Raw genomic sequence first — 17993 nt, 5'->3', positions numbered from 1 at the left:
TCCAACCCAGCTGATTCTATGATTCTATGATTCTATGATTCTATCACTGTATTATCTCTTGATATATTATACTGCAGATACTTGTTTTCTGCAGCCCTCTTCTTACACCTCCCCAACCTCTCCTCATACACATACTCCTCAATAAGAAGTACACATGTAGACTTCAGTGGGAATTGTCCTGACAGTGACAGAATTTGTGCTATGATCCCTTCCGGGCAAATGATCCTGGCAAATAACTTTTCAATGTGTCTCTCATCCTTTCCAATTTAAAATTGTACTTAAATAGTTGAACATAAATAGCTGTCTCTATTTTGGCTATTTATGTTTTTCAGCGCTTTTTAGTTGCTTGTATTTTCTTCATTATGTAATTATTAAGTTGTAATTATTAAGTTATTAAATATCAATTAGCAATTGAATTGCAATTCTGGGATCTGGAAAACAATTAAAAAATGTGGTGTTCAAATGTCTGGAATTCTGAAAAAAAAAGATAAGAGATGGAGAACAAAAGGAATTATGGTGTTTTGCTTTCAATTCAACTATACACAGTTTTGCAGAACAAATATGGGACTTTGCATAAAATAGCTCAAAGCACATTCTTCACACTTTGATTCTCCTGATTCTGGTGCACAGGTGCAAGTAGATTCTTCACACAAAGCACAACAATTGAGAATTTTTAGCTTGGGGTAGCCTGCTGTCATTCCATCTCTACATGTGCCTATTCTCCAGTATGTGACCATTAGTGGACAAGAAGCCTCATGCCTGGTGCAGAGGGTCTTAATACAGCTGTGTCAGGACATGTACAGCTGTCATCAGGCAAGAATCCATGCCTCTGCTGCTGCAGTCAGTACCCCACCAAAAGCAAAATTAATGTATTGCTTTTGCAGTGCTGAATGGTGTCCTGGCAGTGAAGCAGTACTTTAAGGACAGCTTTTTTTCTGGCCAGTAATGGGAAGTCTGATATTATAAACGGGAGTCCAGCTCTTCCAAAGAGAACAGTCCACAGGGAGACCCACAGGGAAAGATGATGAACAAGTGAACGGTCGCACACAAAGCAGCAGAGTATCAGGCTTCTCATCATCCAAAAACCTCCATCAATAGCTCTTGCTAAGTGAACAACAGTGTTGGAAGAGTGCCCTTATGTCTGAACCAACTCAAACTTGTACTCCAAGGCAATATGACAATGCTCAACCGCACTCATGCCACCACAGCTTTAGACATCATCATCATCATGGCTAGGCTTCGCAAACGCAGATTTAAGGAAGGCTCTATCCACATTTATTACAGGCACGCTGGTGGCTAATGAGGCGAGTACGAGATAGACATCTCCTCAGATGGTAAGATTGACGGGGAGATAGACAACAGATTAGCAAAGGCATATAGTGCTTTCGGAAAACTCCACAAAAGAGTATGGCGTAATAAACAATTGAAGAAAAGTACAAAGATCAGTGTTTACAGAGCCATAGTGCTGTCTACTCTCTTATATGGTTCCGAATCATGGGTCATCTACTGCCACCACCTGTGACTCCTAGAACGCTTCCATCAACGCTGCCTCCGTACAATGCTAAACATCCACTGGTTGGATTATGTGACCAATACATCTGTTCTAGAACAAGCAGCAGTCACAAGTATTGAGGCCATATTGCTTATAACACAGCTTTAGACAACAAGGGAAATTTTAGGCAGTCGCCTGTAGTTTGAAGCTAGGTCTTTGCTATTAAAAACATAATTATTAAATCTAAGTATATACTGGTAAAATTCATGTTGCAGATTACCATGCTGCTGGAAAGATATGGTATGGTGCAGTTATTATGAAGGCTCCAATAGCAGACATGAAGTGAAGCTGATAGAAGGATTCATAAATAAACAATTTAAACATTAAATAGGAAAGTTGCAGTGCTGAAGGAAAATTAGGCAGATGTTGGTTTAATAAAAGGAGTGATTCCCAGAAATGAGAGCAATTGGAAGGAGCAGAGAAGACAGGAAACCATAAGCTAGGTAACCAGATACGCGTAAGTAAGGTAGCCACGTATCCCAGTTTGGGTAAGACAATTTTTTGAACAGCGTACAGTGTTTTTCTTGTTTTTCTCTGCTCAAACTTTTTTCCTTAGAATTTTTTTAGGGCAATGACAGATGTGGTCTATCACATGTAATAGGCACATGACCTAAAGCAGAAGGTATGTATTCTATTATATGGCAACTCTTTATAAAATAAACCATAGGAACTACAGCTTTCAAAAATCCCTACAGTCTTTTTTTTTGTGAACAAAACAAGCTAACGGCATGTGTATAATGTGGAGTTTGTGTTCTCCTTTTCAATAGTTTATGTTCTCATGGGAGTCTTCTGTAGGGTTTCGTAAAGTACATTCATTCAACAGTTGACTTTTGAAAAATCAATTGTATCTTACTTGCATACTAAAAAGGAGTGCAGGCACTGAGCAAGCAGTGGGGATGGACACAGAAAATAGCTCTGGAAGTTTCTAATAACTACTCATGCCCACAGCTGTAGAGACAGCATAGTTTGAAATGACAGAGATTTATTTCACAAGGGTTCATATAAAAATACCTTTTTTTTTTTAATAAATAACTTGTTCTTTTGAATTTGCCCTTTGACATTCATAACATGTTATTAATCATATCCTTAATATAAAAAGTCTTGGCAGAACTAAAAAAACCATGCATTCATTAATTTCAGAGGCTTCTTTTCAGAAGGGGCAAATTATGGATATGAAAAATGACAGATTTTAGCATGCAGGTTAGGCTTTCTCTGAAGTAGAAGAAAAACATAAACAAAATTTTTATTAAACTTGTGCCTGTTCAGATGTAAAGTCAAATAGAAAAGTAATATATTTAACAGTAAAAATGTAGTAATTGCTCTCTCTTTTCAGTAACAGTAGCTTAGTGCACACTTTTAAGACAAAAAGTATTGTTTCCTTAAAGCACTGCAGATCTCTGGAGGAAAGTATTTCAACATTGATTCCATTTTGTGCTGATTCCTTATTGGGACAGATTTGTTTTAAAAAGTGGGGAGTAGGAGAAAGCAAAGGACGCAGGCATGTCACTAAATCTGATTGCTGGAACGAAACAGAACACAGGAACCAGATCAGTCATTTTATTGTGACCCTGGTCTCTTGTTTACAAAAGTCTTGGAATTAAAATCTTTAACATATAAAGTTACCAAAAGTTAGTTCATTCAGTGGTTGAAAGAAACCTCACTGGAAATATACCAAAACTAAGGAAAAATCCTATATATCTTTCTACCTTTGAAAAAAAAATCTGGCTCTCTGAAGCCTTGCATAAAAGGGAAGCAAACCTGCATTATTAGCTCAAAAGCCAAAAGTTATTCAGGTTACATGATAAGAAAACATGCAATTCATGAGGAAGAATTTTCTTACTAGAGCCACATACCTTTGTCCCCCATTTAAAACAGATAACTGCTTTTTCTATAGTTTCAAAAGTATGCAAAGTCAGAACAATACTCCCTGTGAAATACCAGAGTATAAATGTGCAGCAATCTCTATGCCACACTTGAAAATTCAAAGCTCAGGATAACTTAAAAGTTGTAAATGTCAAATCGTCATTTTACTAAACAGAGATCTGAAGTGTTAGGGAGAAAATGTGCAGGTCCTTGTTGAAATGCACTGGTCACTGAGAAACTGAATGTTTTCCCACGGATATTCTTGTTTCAGTCTTTCCATAAGGATGAAACAGATAATACTGTTAGCATTTATGTGGATAAAGAGTGGTAGATAGAGTACATACTTAGTGCAGACCTATTAAACTGAGTTGCCAAACAATTTCAAATATCGGATGGTACTATTATTTCCATGTGGTAGAACTGCAGTGCATGCAGAGTGCTCTGCTCCAGCTTCTATTCTCTTAGAAAGAAAAACATTTAGAAGTATGCGTGTACCACTAAAATACTGTGAATTCATGCAAATCAAGTTTCCCCCTCCTTTAATAAAGACTTATGGATTAAAGATTTATGAACCTAAAATAGAAGCCTAAAATAACTGTAAACTTCTTGAACTACTGAAAGTAGTGCTGGAGTGTAGCTCATAACCAGGTATTACAAATATTATCCTTTGATAAGTCTCATGGCATTTTTAGCAGAAATTAAGATTTAATTTTTCATCTACTAGTGCACTATCAATATCCTAGACTATCAATATCTAGAGACTAGCAGCATAGTTTAAATACTTGAAAGTGGTCACCAAAAGATGGGATAGTAAACTATTATTTTTGTTCGCAAAGCACATTTGCCTTGAAAACCCTAAACTCTTTTCCAATGTTTTTATGTTAGCCTTTGGTAGGTGTGTCTGGTTTCACAGATGAGATGTCACTTTCATTAAGCTCAGTAAAACAAAAGTCACCAGAAGCTATGTGATCCAATTGGTGTAAAGAAACTAATTTTGAAACATGGTGCCAGCTTGTTAAACATCTTTTAGAAAATGTATAGAGAAGTATATTCTCAGACTCAAATCTTGGCATTCATATTTTTGGATAAAAGCTCTGACTGTAACTCCAAATTGCTTATTTTTTTCATGCTGTATGACTCAAAAGAAAATCCATGTCTACAGTCAATGAAAATATTAATACTATAGAACCCAAATGTGATACAGAACACAAAGTGCAACATTTTGAATTAAGCAGACTGATTTTGCAGAATTTCTACTCAAAAGGGTAATTGCATTGTAAAACATTTCTTCTTTGATTTGTAATATTCACAGTAACAGGTTAAAGAAATTGTATGCTTTCTACTTCATGCCCATGCCCATGTTGTGAGATGCACTTAACATTTGAGCAACATTTAACAACCAAACAATACTGTTCCTATTTCTGGAAAAGGGTATCTATTGGAGTATTGCAGAAATACTGAGAAAACACAGTCAGCAAAATAATATATTTGATTTTTAATTCAGATGAAGATTTATGTGAAAAATACAAGAGAGTCAGTATTACATGAACTGAGTAAAAAAAGCACTGCAGCTTCACACAGATGTCCCATCCAAAAAATAAGCTTGTTCAATGATTCTGTCAAGCATTTGCAATGGAACATAAAGTGAAGCAAAAAGTTAGTAATACTCAGTTAGAGTTGCCCCCTTTCTTATCCACCCTAACAGCTAAAAACCCTCAGCAAGGCTTTCATCATCTAGTATCTCATTTATTGTAATAACCTTTCCCTGAATAATCCATGTTTCACTGCTCCTATCTTCCCAGAATGCTGTTGCAAAATTCATTTCCATGTCAGTTTTACAGCCCTACATGAACTCTCCCTTCTCCAATATGTCCTGTATAAAGTAGGGCCTGTGTAATTTTACATTTCACATTGATATCTGGGACAACAGTACTAGGAAATTGTATAAAGATTAAAATGTTCCATGAAACGAGTAGTACTGAACTTGTGCTGTCCGGTTAATTTTGATATTGTGATTCAGCTCCTTCTAATCTTTTGCTATTGGTTTATGTTTGCAATCCATACTTCATAAATTTAGAGACTTTGAATTTTGTCTTTTAAAAGCATAGCATTGAAATAACACAATGCAAAACTGAATGTTTTGGCCTGAGCTACATTACAGGATTGAGGTCAGTAAGTTCTGTTCTATCAGTGTTTCTGAAGAAACATTTCCTCTAGGAGTTCTGTGACACCACTGTCCTGATTTGTCCTACCATAGCATTCTTTCAGTTGTTCTATTTTGTGTATTAACTTACAATTTAACTTTTAGGAATTGTTTAATTATTTTGTAGAGTTCTTCAAGATTCTATGGATTAAGAGAGATTCATGAAAAAGAGATGCTAAAATCCAACTATACATTTAAAGTCGAGGCATTCACTAGGTCATTTCACCGGTAATAATGTTTTCACATTTCCAGAGAGTAAGCAATTGCTATTCCATATTTCATTGAGATAGGTCCTCCTTCTTTGGAAATTTAATGCCAAAATATCTAAGCTTATTATCTCTATATTTTTGAAGTCATCTGTCATCCTTTACTGTTTAAGCAAAAATGCTGTGTCTGTGATTTAGAGTGTTTTAATTCATACCTTCATTGCTGAAAAAAATCTCAACTTTCCTGTAATCCTTCCCAACTGTATTATGTATATTATATGAAGAATGTACCATCCTAAGAATATAATGACGTCCAATTTCTGCTCCCAATAGCCAAATTCCTCCACCTTATTCTGTGTCCTCACTCAACTACACAAAATTACTTTCTAATTAAAAAAAGTGGTGAGTACTAGAAATGTCTATGTCTTTTTCTTCCATATAATGTTATTGTTTCTGGATTTTTTTTACCATTTTTTGCTGTGAAATATAGGAGTGAAAAATATCACTTCTACCTAATAGCAAGCTCAGTTTTGTAAAAACAAAGACAAGGAATTGGTACACTAAGGTTTCCTGCCCCGGGCTCTCTCTAAATTACATTATGCTCAGAGAAATTTGGTGTAGTAGCTCATATTATCATTACTATTTTATATAATGAAGAAAAAATTTGTAAGGCCTAAGAATGATTTGCAAAGGACCTGAAGTCCTTGGATGGCTGATCCCCCTTTTTTGTGTTATGGTACATGACACCAGAAACGTTAACACTCAGGAGCTGTTGCTGGAGGCAGTGGGAGATGGAAAATGCCCCCTGAAACGCTGAGTGCCTTTCAAGGATGAAACCATGGCTCCACTGGAGATCTCTATCTCTGTGCTGGTGTCAGTTGCACCCTGGCGTGCAGGCAACAAGGTGGGTGGCAATGAAGTTCCTCCGGTATTCTAATGTACAAACAGTCTGCGAGTTTCACTTAGCCCACATCTTAACATTATGACTCTTTTACACCCCAAATAAACTCAGATATGCCAAATATACTTACATAACATTATAGTGATAGACTTGATCCTGCAATAATGGGCCTGGTGAAGGTTCCATGGTATGGACTGGAATAATAAATGATAAATAATAAATAATAAAATACATAACTTAGTATTGCAATTATTTATTGGCATAATAATTATATGTAACCTGTAAATTGCATAAAGAAAAGTGACATGGGAAGTACCAACAGCTACAACGCCAAGGAAAATATTTTGGATTTTACTCAGTAATTTAGCAGATTACAGGACAAAGTCTAAATTTATTATTTCAATTATTTCAGCGCTTTCTGATTAAAAACCCTGCAGGTTTTTTTTGTGGCTCTTGCTCTCACAAACACAGCTCATGGCTTCCCTAGATCAAAGATGAGAGCTGATGGTCTTCTGATTGCACTCCACATGGGGAACTACCCAGCTGGCTTCTCTGAGAAGCTGCCAGAAGTTTCCCCATGTCTGATGGAGCCAGTGCCACCTGGATCCGAGATGAATCTGCTGCTGGCTGAGGCTGAATTGCAAACGAAGCTGGAAGCACCTCTGGGATAACATATTTAAGAAGGAGGGGGAAAAATGGTGCAACTGCAGCAAGAGAGAGAGATATTCAGATTTGGGTTTATTTCTCCTTATGCTACTCTGGTTTGACTAGCAATAAATTAAAATAATTTCCCCAGATTTCTTATCAGGCAGAAAATATCAGAGTTTCACGACTAAATTTTGGGGATATCCCTTGTCTGGAAAAGATAGAAGAGGAAAAAGCCCCTTCATCACTTGGAGGTTCTTTGCCGTTTCTGGAGCTCTGGGCTTGAAAGGATGTTGCTTTTCCAGTCATTGATTTCTGCAAGAAAAAGAAGGGACTTGTAGAGTCTACAAAGTATCTGCTTCGCAGTGGGGCTTTTTTAGGCCTTTTAGCCACTTAGTTTGCTGTTGCGTGCAACAAGCTCACTGGGAGGAAAGTGAGATTTGCTTTTGTCTAATATCAGGCAGGAAAGCAGTAAAATATGCTGGGTTTGGGAATAATTGGAACCTAAGTATTAAAACTTTAAGGCTATTAATCTAAAAAAGTAATTCTCTTAATGTTAATCTCTTAGATGAATCCCGTAGTGTTTTTAGAGGAACATTAAGCTTCTTCAAAGGAGCTGGAAGAAAGAAATAGGAATTCTGTATTAAATGTTTCCTATGGAATTACTGGTATTGTGTCCATATGTGCGTATGTTTCTGTCCCCATCAATTCCCCTTAAAAATATCCTGTTTCTCCAAGTTTCAAGGAATGAGTGCTGAGGTGAGAGACCAATTTAGTGCCCCAAAGGAGAGAAAACTTGCAACATTGTTAGGCACCAGACAACTTAGAAAGGGAGCAGGATGAATGTCTCCACTTAGAGAGAAAGCTTCAGAATTGATTCTCCACTAAATGACTTGCATCATCTCAGAGTCAGAGGAGACCCAGCTCCAAGAGTTCTTCTAGTTCTCCAGTTCAGGTAATGTGGTATTGTCTCTTTGATGGAGTCAGGATCCTGTGCATGCTCAGCTGGAGGCACTTTACAGAGCAGCACAGAGAACAGAGAGAGCCTTCCCTGCACTGCTTTCCCCTGTCCAGGGGACTCCCGAGGCATGCCCTGATGGGAAGGTCCTCAAAGCAAACTCGCCACAGAAGAATTAAAAGAAGCAAAGGTAGCACAACCGTTATTTATCCCCGTTGGGTTCCCTGGGGTTCTATATGGAATGCTGGGCTTGTGCCCCAGCAACCGTTGTTGCTGCTCCTGCAGCCGTTGGTGGAACACAGGTGGATCACTGGTGGAGCAGCAGCTGCAGGATCTGGTCCTGGGCTTTCTCTAAACAGCCAGCTCCTAGCCTCAGCCCCGGATCTGGCTTCTGGGTCAACATTCTCATCTCCTCCTGTGCTCCTAGAATTGCTTCAGGGCTGTCAAAGGTAAGAAAATCCTTGTTTGCCCTTAAACTGGTATCAGAAGTGCAGGAGAGTCCAGCTGGCTGTCCCACCGACCACCACATGATCTATGGTTGCTTTCCCCAGAAGAGGTTATAAATTAAAGTGGGGTCCACCTTCTCTAGGAATAATTATGCCTCCAGTGGAAATGTGGACATTTCAATAGAGGAGTTAGGGAGATGTCATGGTGCAGTTTCAGATCCTCGTCCACTGATGATCTGATTACCAGTTCTTGGTACCTCTTTAAGTAGTAAAACTACATTGTGGTTACCCCAAAACAATCCTGTCATTACTGAGGAGTTCAGGAGTTGTGTCAGCAAATACCATTAAGCCCTGACTCTGCCCACAGCTTCTCCAAAGCTTAAAAAAACAGAATTATGTGACTTCTCCTCTGCAATTCCTGTTGTGCATGGGATGCAACCACTTTACTGGGCTTGTCCTCCAATACTGGCTTTGACCCCCCAAAATGTTCTGGTTTTAATGATTATTATATTTGTATATTTATATAAAATTTAAATTTGTATTTATATTTGTATATAAATTATAGATATGTTCTATTTTAATATATGTATATAGACTTTTTATTTTTACATATATTGAATATCTTTTCTAGATAGATATTTGTATAAATTTCTCCATGTTTTTCAATCCCTGTGGGGCTGGTTCTGCCCCATGGTCAGAGGCAGCTGTGAAATCCCATCCTGAATAGTTCCTCTCAGGAACAGAATCACAGAATCTTCTGAGTTGGAAGGGACCCACAAGGATCATTGAGTCACCCCCCAAAATCACACCAAGTGCTTGAGATTATAGTCCAAATGCTTCTTGAGCACTGTCAAGCTTGGTGATGTGACCACTTCCCTGAGGAGCCTGTTCCAGTGCCCAACCACCCTCTGATGAAGAACCTTTTTCTAATATCCAGCCTAAAGCTCCCCTGACTCAGCTTCCTTCAGTCCTGTTACTTGTCACTAGAGAGAAGAGATCAGTGCCTGCCCCTCCGTTTCCCCTCGTGAGGAAGCTGCAGACTGCTATGAGGTCTCTCCTTAGAAGTTCCAAGTGAAAAACTCAGCAATTACACCAAACTGAGGGGAATTCAGAGAGAATAGCTAGTGGTTTGCAACAATAAGGATGAGAAGGAAGTCTACAGGGCAGTGTGGGCAGAATGATTTTTACCTGGAGTATTGTTTTGATCTCTTTCAGGTGGAAAGGAGAGGGAAAATGAAGAGGAAAACAAGAGTCCGCATTAAGCCGTGAGTTCTGGCATAGTGATTAAAGGACAGCAAATCTGGGGAATGGCGAGGAGGGAACTGCTGTTTCACAGTCAGAGTGGGATTGGTTCAAACTCATGGGTCCATGGGATGTTCTCTTCACCACTTGCCTTTCTCACCTCCACTTCTTCCTTCAGACACATCAATGTTGGCAGTGACTTTCAGGCTGAGCTCCCTGAGCTGCAGGCCAGACCCCCAACTGAGGATGAAGAACACGCATCCCTGGTCTGGAAGCCATGGGAGGACACTGATTCTGACATGGAAACGCATGACAAAGGTATCTGCATGCTTTTTTTCCACCCCTGGGATACTTGGGTTTGAAAATCCCTCATTTTTTGGTAAAAAAGAAGCTTCCTGCATGCTTCACTGCTCTTCTTGTCTCTCCCATCTTTCCACATTGTAGTGTTAGAGGGAAGGAGATTGCTCACTTTTAGTAGACCAGCAAAAAGAACAACTTTTATGCTCAAGGGCATTTGTCACTGGCCAACAACTCTGAAAGAGGGGAGATTTATCCCCGCTTCCATTACCATTGCTTTTAAGAGAGAGACAGCACATCCTTGGGACATCTCAGCCTTTCTTCCCAGCCTTTTCCTGTTCTTCAGTCTATCTTCAGCTCTTCTGCTTTCCTTCTCCCTTGTAACGCAACTTTTCCCCTTTCTTTGCCCAAACCTGACTTTCCGTGGGTTTTTATTTTGCTTGCAGTGAGAGATCTGCTTGATATGGCCATCTCCAGTGGCATTCCTGGGGCAGCAGCTAACCTGGAGCTTGCCCTACACTGCCTGCACGAGGCGCAGGGCAATGTTGCGGTAAGAAGCAGATATTTGGATGGAATGAACAGGGGAATTAATGGACAGGAAATTAATAAGGACTGGGGACTGGGACAGCCTTTGCTGCCTGCTCTTTGAAGAAGGGATTTAACAAGGAGCACTTGCCATGTGTTGTCTCCATGAGGAGGCTCTGCCAGCCCAGGCGCTGCAGCAGGGAAGAGCCCAAAATGGCTCAAGCAGGGGGAAAGCCTCTCCTGGAGGCACTGGTGAAGGGTCCCTCAGCTTGCTCCCTTAAAATCTCCTGGGGATCTGTATTCTCTAAGACATTTTGGTGTGGATTGAGGAAAAATTTCCAAAAGCCTCAGTGGGCTGAGGTGATCCTGGATGCAAGATGAGTAAAATCATTGGGTTGGTGAGCAAAATCATGATATTGGAGAGTGGAATTGAAGGGCTGAGGAGCAAAATCACAAGGTTTTACCAATATAATCAAAATCTTCCTCCAGCAGACTGAATCACTGAAGTGAAATTAGCTGAAAGAAAGCATTTACCTTTTTGGTTCCTTGTGGTTGGGATGCTAAAGTCTTTTTCTCCTCAATCCTGCAGGAGGCTCTGGAGATGTTCCGGTCAGGGGGGCCTCAGACACCTCAAGGCCATCCCTTGGCTGATTATCATTATGCAGGTAACTGAAGTAGAGCTTGTTCCTTTGCTGACAGATACTGCCATCCACTTAATTGCCATGTCAAGGATTTGTTGTTAAAAAAGTAACATGAGAACAAGGTCTCATGTTCTTTGGGGGTAGGAAAAGCAGCAGCATCTACCCCTTCAGTTTTATTTGTTTTCTGTGCTTTTTTCCCTGGGGAATGCCTGTTCTTGTCTTCATTGCCTTCCAAAGGAGATATGTCGATAATTGAATAATGAATGATGCTGATTTCTCTTCGGCTGCAAGTGATCTGTTTTACCAGAGGGATCTATTTCAAATTGGTAGAGTGATCAATTTACCTGTTGCTTTTTATTGCCAGGCTCTGATATATGGACACCTCATGAGAAGGAGTCATTTCAAATGGCTTTTCACACCTATGGGAAGGATTTTCATCTCATCCAGAAGGAGGTAAAGCCACTGGACATTATTTGCCCTAATGGACAATTACAATGGAATGTTGATTATTTCTAGTACCAAATACCAGAATTCAGTATCTCTCTTCTCAAATACCAGAAGTATTAAAATAATAACAAAATGGTACACTGACTGCCTGTGTGAAAGGTGTGATTCTGCCCTTCCAGCCCTTTTTTCCAAGCTTTTTTGGAACAGGAAGGTTTATTTTCTGTCAGACCTCTCCTATATGTGTGCTGACACTTCCATGGCATATTGCAGTGGGATAACCGGAGAGAATGGGGAAAACAAATATTGTGCTAGATGGATTTGCTGTTGATCTATCCCTTAAATGTTTTGCTATATGGCATAATACGTTTAACTACATTGCATAATACCTACTTTACTCCCTATTTATTTAATTTTACTTCCTATTCCTTTTGCTCCACTTTTTTACTTGCTATTTTACTCCATACTCTAATTTTTCTCCAATGCACAGTACAAGATTGCCATTTTAGATTCCTTCTGTTGTCTCACAATAGATTCAAAGTAAGACCGTGGCACAGTGTGTGGAGTATTACTACTCCTGGAAAAAAGAACGTAGGATTGCTCCCCCTCCTACTCAGGTGAGTGGGAAAAAAATCAAGAAATGTAAGGAGGGTCAAGAGGTTGGGAAAAGGGGAGAAAACCTGCTGGGAGGGCTTGCAAGATGCTGCTCTGCCAGGAACACATCACCCTGTGCACTGGGAAAGGCACAGCAGATGCTGCCCAGGGCTTTATTCCATTGCTGCTTAGAAATACTGAATTCTGTAGAATAACTTTAACCCAACAAAGCCATGCTATCACCAAAATGGGCTTTGACTCCTTACAGACTTTTTTCAAGAAGTGCTGTCACCCTCACTGATTTCAATCAGATCCTTAATTCCCCACTACTTCCTAACATGAGTAATCCTGGTTGTGTTTAACTAGAGGCTGCAGATTTTCAGGATCTTTCCTAGCATCCCAGCACACTCCCTAAAAGGAGCTGCTGGCGCTGCGGCTCTGGTGAAACTTTTCTTGCCAGCAAACAGGAATTTGGTTCGCAGAAACAGAGATTATTTTGGGTGCTAGAAACTGGGTAACTGTGTATCTTCAGTAATTTGACTGAATTTTTAACCTGTTCCCTAGACATTTGTGGAGGAAAAAAATATATAAATAGATAATAAATAGAGAGATATAAATGCTAAATGTAGAAGTAGCTATATAGATAATTACATATTTATCCCACCACTTTGGGCAGTAGAAATGAGGTGGTTTTTCTTCCAAGTGCTGTGTGTGCTCCCCATCCTTGCAGCCCAATCCAGGCATTTTCTCAGCTCTTTAGTGTTTGGAGGAGTTTGCTTGGGCTGATACATTTTTGTACTGGAGACTCTAATTTCCAGCTTTCTGAAAAGAAGGAAAAATTCATAAAGACTCTTTGATTTTCAGACTGTGGGCAGACCAAAGAGGAGCAAAAACGCTCCCAAGGAGGAGAATGGGGAGATGGAGAAGAGAGGCCGAAGAAGGCCCCGCAGCACTGTATGTCCATGCTGCAAACCGCCACAGCCACCTCGCTCAGCAGGAGGCCCATTTCCGTGTGGGACATGCAAACGGTGTGACACTTATTCTTCCTTCTGCTAAAACCCTGCTGCTTTAGACTAAAACAGACTGAACTTTTCTAAGGCAGTTGGAGGATCACCTCTCACAGCTGTGTTCAACATTACAACTCACTTTAACCCCAACCAGCTTATTTAACCCTCAGCATTCAGAATGAACCCTTGCTGTGTCCCGACAAGACAGAGTTCACAGAAGTGGGAACACCAAAACTTGGTTTAATGGAGTTAATCAGATTAAAAATATGATGTACTGAAAAGAAAGAGAAATTTGAAAGAGTTGAAATAACAAAGCTCAGTTTCATGGTGCCTATCAAATTAAGAATGTGTCAAATCCCCAAAAGATGGAAATTCTTAAAAATGGAAATCTTCAAGCTTGGTTTAATGATGTTTTTGAATTAAAAATAAAGAAATTCAAAATGCTGCTTTGTTTCCTAACTTCCAGGGTGTTTGAAACAATGAGGGAAAGGAACAGACATGAGAGAAGCCATCGCCCACAGAAGGAAGATGAGCCTCACCCCAAGAAGAAAAGACCAAATTAGGGGTTGTCTGGGGCTAGCAAAAGTTAGATGTAAATAGGAGTTGATGTAAATTAGGCTGGTTTTTAAGCTTTTAGGGTTGAGGTTTTTTCCTGTTTAGTCTATTAGAAAGAGATTTTGATTAGTTACTGTAAGAGGTTTGGTGTTACGTTCTATATTTTGTCTTTTTGCATTTATTAAGTCATTAAACCAAAGTTCATTCCATTTTGTCCTTTGTCTTTATGAAAACATTATCCAAAGTTTGTTATGCTTCTTTGGTGTTGTGAACACAGCATGTGCCTTGAAAAAAGAACCTGGGCATGCACATTCTTCTGCAGGCCCAGCCTCTGGTTCAGCAGGCAGAGTACTGCGAAGGGGGGTCCTCATTACTGCCACTGAAACAATGGTGGGATTTTATTCTTTGATTCGTAGAAATATCAAGTGGGAGTGAAAAGGGAGGCTTTGATTAATTCAATGAATTGGATCTAAAGTAGCGGTCTCATCTCATTGTACTTGGAGGGATAAAATGCTTTCTTTTGGTTGTTTTTGTTGCCAAGCCACAAGATTTTCATGGCTTCACCTTCAAGGTCTTCTCCAACCTATCTGATTCTATAAAATTAATATCCACATTCAGTACAAAGAAATCAGTAGTTCAGTTTCATTTTCTCTTTGATAAAAAGACCAACCTCCAGCTCTGGGCCTCAATAACCTCCTTACCTAATGCAGAGGGGTGTGAACACTATCCTCTGGCTTCTCATAGCTTGTATTTGCAACAAAAATAGCATCAAAGTCACTAGCCCAGTGCATGGAGGGTGTGTGGCAAAGTTTTGGTAGCGGAGAGTGGGGGAATGGAGTGGAGGATGAGGGAGGGGGAACTACTAGTCTGGCTCTGACAGGCTTCCAGGAATTTCCTGTTGTCTGATGGAGCCAAAGCAGGTGGGCGTTGCAGAGCCTATAAAGTACTTGCTTTGCAGTGGGCATTTTTTAGGAACTGTACCCACTTAGTTTGCTGTTGTGTGTGCAACAAGCAGGCAGGGAAGGAAGTGGGATTTGCTTTGTCTAATATTAGGCAAGAAAGCACTAAAACCTGCTAGGTTTTGGCATATTTGGAACCTAAGTATTAAAACAAATTTTAAGGCTATTAGTGTGAAAAGGTAATTCTTGTAACGTTAGTCTCTTAGATGAATTCCACAGTGTTTTTAGAGAAACAGCTTCTTCAAAGGAGCTGCCAGAAACACATAGGAATTCTGCATTAGATGTTTAAAACTACATGATTGCTTTGGAGCAATTGACTTTCCCATAAATTTCTATTCTCCATGTTTTTAAGGGTTTGGGTGGATCAGATATTGTTTTGATACAAGTTTTGTTATCAAGATTGGTATTACTGTGATCTGCTCTTTATATTAATATGTAACTTCTCTCTGCTCCAAACAAAAGCTTGCCCTAAAACCCAGCTAGATTTAAATAATAGCAAGAGAAGAGTTTTAATATCTTTTCTTACATATTCTTTATATCTTTCAGGTAGCAATTTTATTACATTTTAAAGCTTTTCTGTTGCAACCATAAGAGACAATATTTAAGATAGGTATTTTCATGGGCCTATTTTCACCTAACAGTTGAGATTAATTTAACTCCTATTAAACCCTGATTTCTGTTGCTTCACAACTCTTCCTGTTTTCATATCACTTCTTCAACTAAATAATTGTTTACATAAAAAAAATTTCTATATTAGTTATTTATTTAGAACAACAAAATACAAGTCAGGTGGCTCCACACATGAAGTGACAAATAAAGCAATGAAAGCCATAGCATCCAATAGTAATTATAATAAATGGCTTAGCTAAAAATTTGTAAAATGAGTATCTCATCACTCATTTTGACTTGCCTGTCTTATTTAGATGGAGATGTCTCACAGCTTTGCTGTAATTTAGCTTTAATAACATCCCTGTTAAGTAGATGCCTGTTGAACAGACAAGCATTCCTTAAATAATGACACTTCAGTAGTGAATTAAGTTTCTCCTTTGCAATTAAGTAGCTGTCTATCACCATTCATCAGCTTACTAAATCATCTTTCAGTATCTTCATTATTAAGTATTACCCACCCACAGTGTAGGCCATACAGTAGCTCCTTTCCAGGACTAGGTTTGAGTCCTTTACATACTGATGGTACTGGAGAGGAGAGGATAGTGATAACCACTCAAAAATCTCAGGATAGATGACTTTTGTCGTGGTTTGAGAGCCCCAAAATCCAATTCCCTAGTCCAAGCCTCCCTCCCACATCTCAACCCAGTGTGAGATGGGTTTTCCAGACACCACATGAGACTTAAAATGGGGGGAAGGGAATATATTACAATGCACTGTACAAATATATATTATAATACATCATATACAATCTCAACTATCTCTACTATGATAAAGCAGTATTTACAATGGATCAAATCACTTCTTCCTCCAAATAAAAGTCCAGGAGGGAAGAAAGAAAAGATCCTTTCCACTCTCAGAGCAGTAGTGTCTTTAGGGCAGCAGGCTCTCTTCTTCCATGCAGCCGCTGTAGCTGGATCTCTGCCAGTACACACGAGGGGGTCTCCAAGCCCCTCTTGGTCCTTCGACTCCAGCAAGGGTCTTCTCTTCCATGGGCTGTGTTCACCGGGATAAAGGTCACTTCACCACGTCATATCAACGAAGTCCAGGAGCCTTCATGATGGTCCCTATCTTCAGGGGATTCAAGCTCCCTGGTAGAGCTTCTGTGCTCTGCTCTCAGGCTGCCAGCTTCTCAGCAGCAGTGAGGGGGGCCAAGGTCACCCCCTCTGCATTCCTTTGGCCATCCCGGTTCAGCTTTCCAGGATGCCTGAGCTTCTTAGCTCTTCTCTGTCTCTCTGGTGCTGCATTTTAGGACTCCTCTCAGGTGGGAGTCCATCACCCCTCCTCTCTATGAGAGCAGAAGTCTCCAAGGAGTTGGGGAGTTTTGGTTTTCAGTTCTTACCCACAACTCTGTCCATAGAGATTAGTTCTGCTCTCTCTCTCTCCATCAGAGATATCTGTGTCTTCCTTGGCTGCATGCTGGCTTCTGCTGCTTCTCCCTTATCTCTTGGCTCTCTGCCCTCCGTACGCTGCTGCTTCTGCCGCCGCTGCTCCTGTTGTCCACTCCCAGTGGAGAAAAACTCCCAGCTTCTCAAGTCATAGATCTCAGTCCAGTTTAACACTGTTTCTGAGTTTCTATGACCCACAGCTGGGGGCTGGGGGGCTGTGGCCCTCCAGAGGGGCTCCTGCCCCTTCTCCTCGTGGCTTTACAACATGGCCACTCTCCTCCAACAACAACTACTACCTTCTTTTCTGGTCTGTTTGTGATATGTTTATATTTTGCAGGAGCACTGATTGGATCAATCCCAAGGGTCACCACCCCCTGGGGGTTTACCATTTTATAACTCTAGGGGGAAAACTGTTTCCCCCCACCACACTTCTAAGGTTATGAAGAACAAAGGCATTTACTTGGCTGACACAGTAATAAAATGCTAGGTTATTATAGTAGTGACTTGTATATAGAACTGCTTTACTCAAATTGCATACACATCTACAAGCTCCGTATTCTGCCCCAGATTTGTTAGATTCAGATCAAGGGAGAATAGAACAAAACGTGTATGATGCTTTCTTCATATCTTCTATGTCATTAACAGTAAATGTCTGTTTTCTAAAACCTAAAAATCACAGAATCACAGTTGTCAAAGGTCAGTTATAATCATGACTTTAGTGACTTAGATTTCCCATGTAACATGAGCCATAAATCTTTACCTGGTTAATCCAGTTTTGAGCCAAACAAGTGGAATTTAAACCAAACAATTGCAGTCTGTTGAAGAAAATAAGCACATAGTCCTCATCTGTAAATATGTTGGCTTTTTTTTTTTTTTTGTTCCAGTAGCTGGCCACTTTAAT

General features: G+C 39.8%; 1 protein-coding gene across 1 annotated transcript; it reads left to right on the top strand.

The window, feature by feature from the left end:
- The first annotated feature begins 7535 nt into the window (after window positions 1-7535).
- LOC113961281 (zinc finger protein 541-like) lies at window positions 7536-14267 on the top strand. Its single transcript, XM_027671512.1, has 9 exons — window positions 7536-8777; window positions 9990-10039; window positions 10195-10334; window positions 10760-10863; window positions 11428-11503; window positions 11844-11932; window positions 12457-12540; window positions 13382-13545; window positions 13991-14267. The coding sequence occupies exons 1-9, from the start codon at window positions 8565-8567 to the stop codon at window positions 14085-14087; spliced, it is 1017 nt and encodes a 338-aa protein (XP_027527313.1). The 5' UTR covers window positions 7536-8564; the 3' UTR covers window positions 14088-14267.
- The last annotated feature ends 3726 nt before the right edge of the window (window positions 14268-17993 follow it).

The sequence above is a fragment of the Neopelma chrysocephalum genome, unplaced genomic scaffold, assembly GCF_003984885.1.
Source record: "Neopelma chrysocephalum unplaced genomic scaffold, ASM398488v2 Primary Assembly neopelma1_97102, whole genome shotgun sequence".
In the NCBI taxonomy this organism is placed as follows: Eukaryota; Metazoa; Chordata; class Aves; order Passeriformes; family Pipridae; genus Neopelma; species Neopelma chrysocephalum.
Note: the sequence above shows the minus strand (reverse complement) of the source record. Positions and strands in the feature narration are given on the sequence as shown.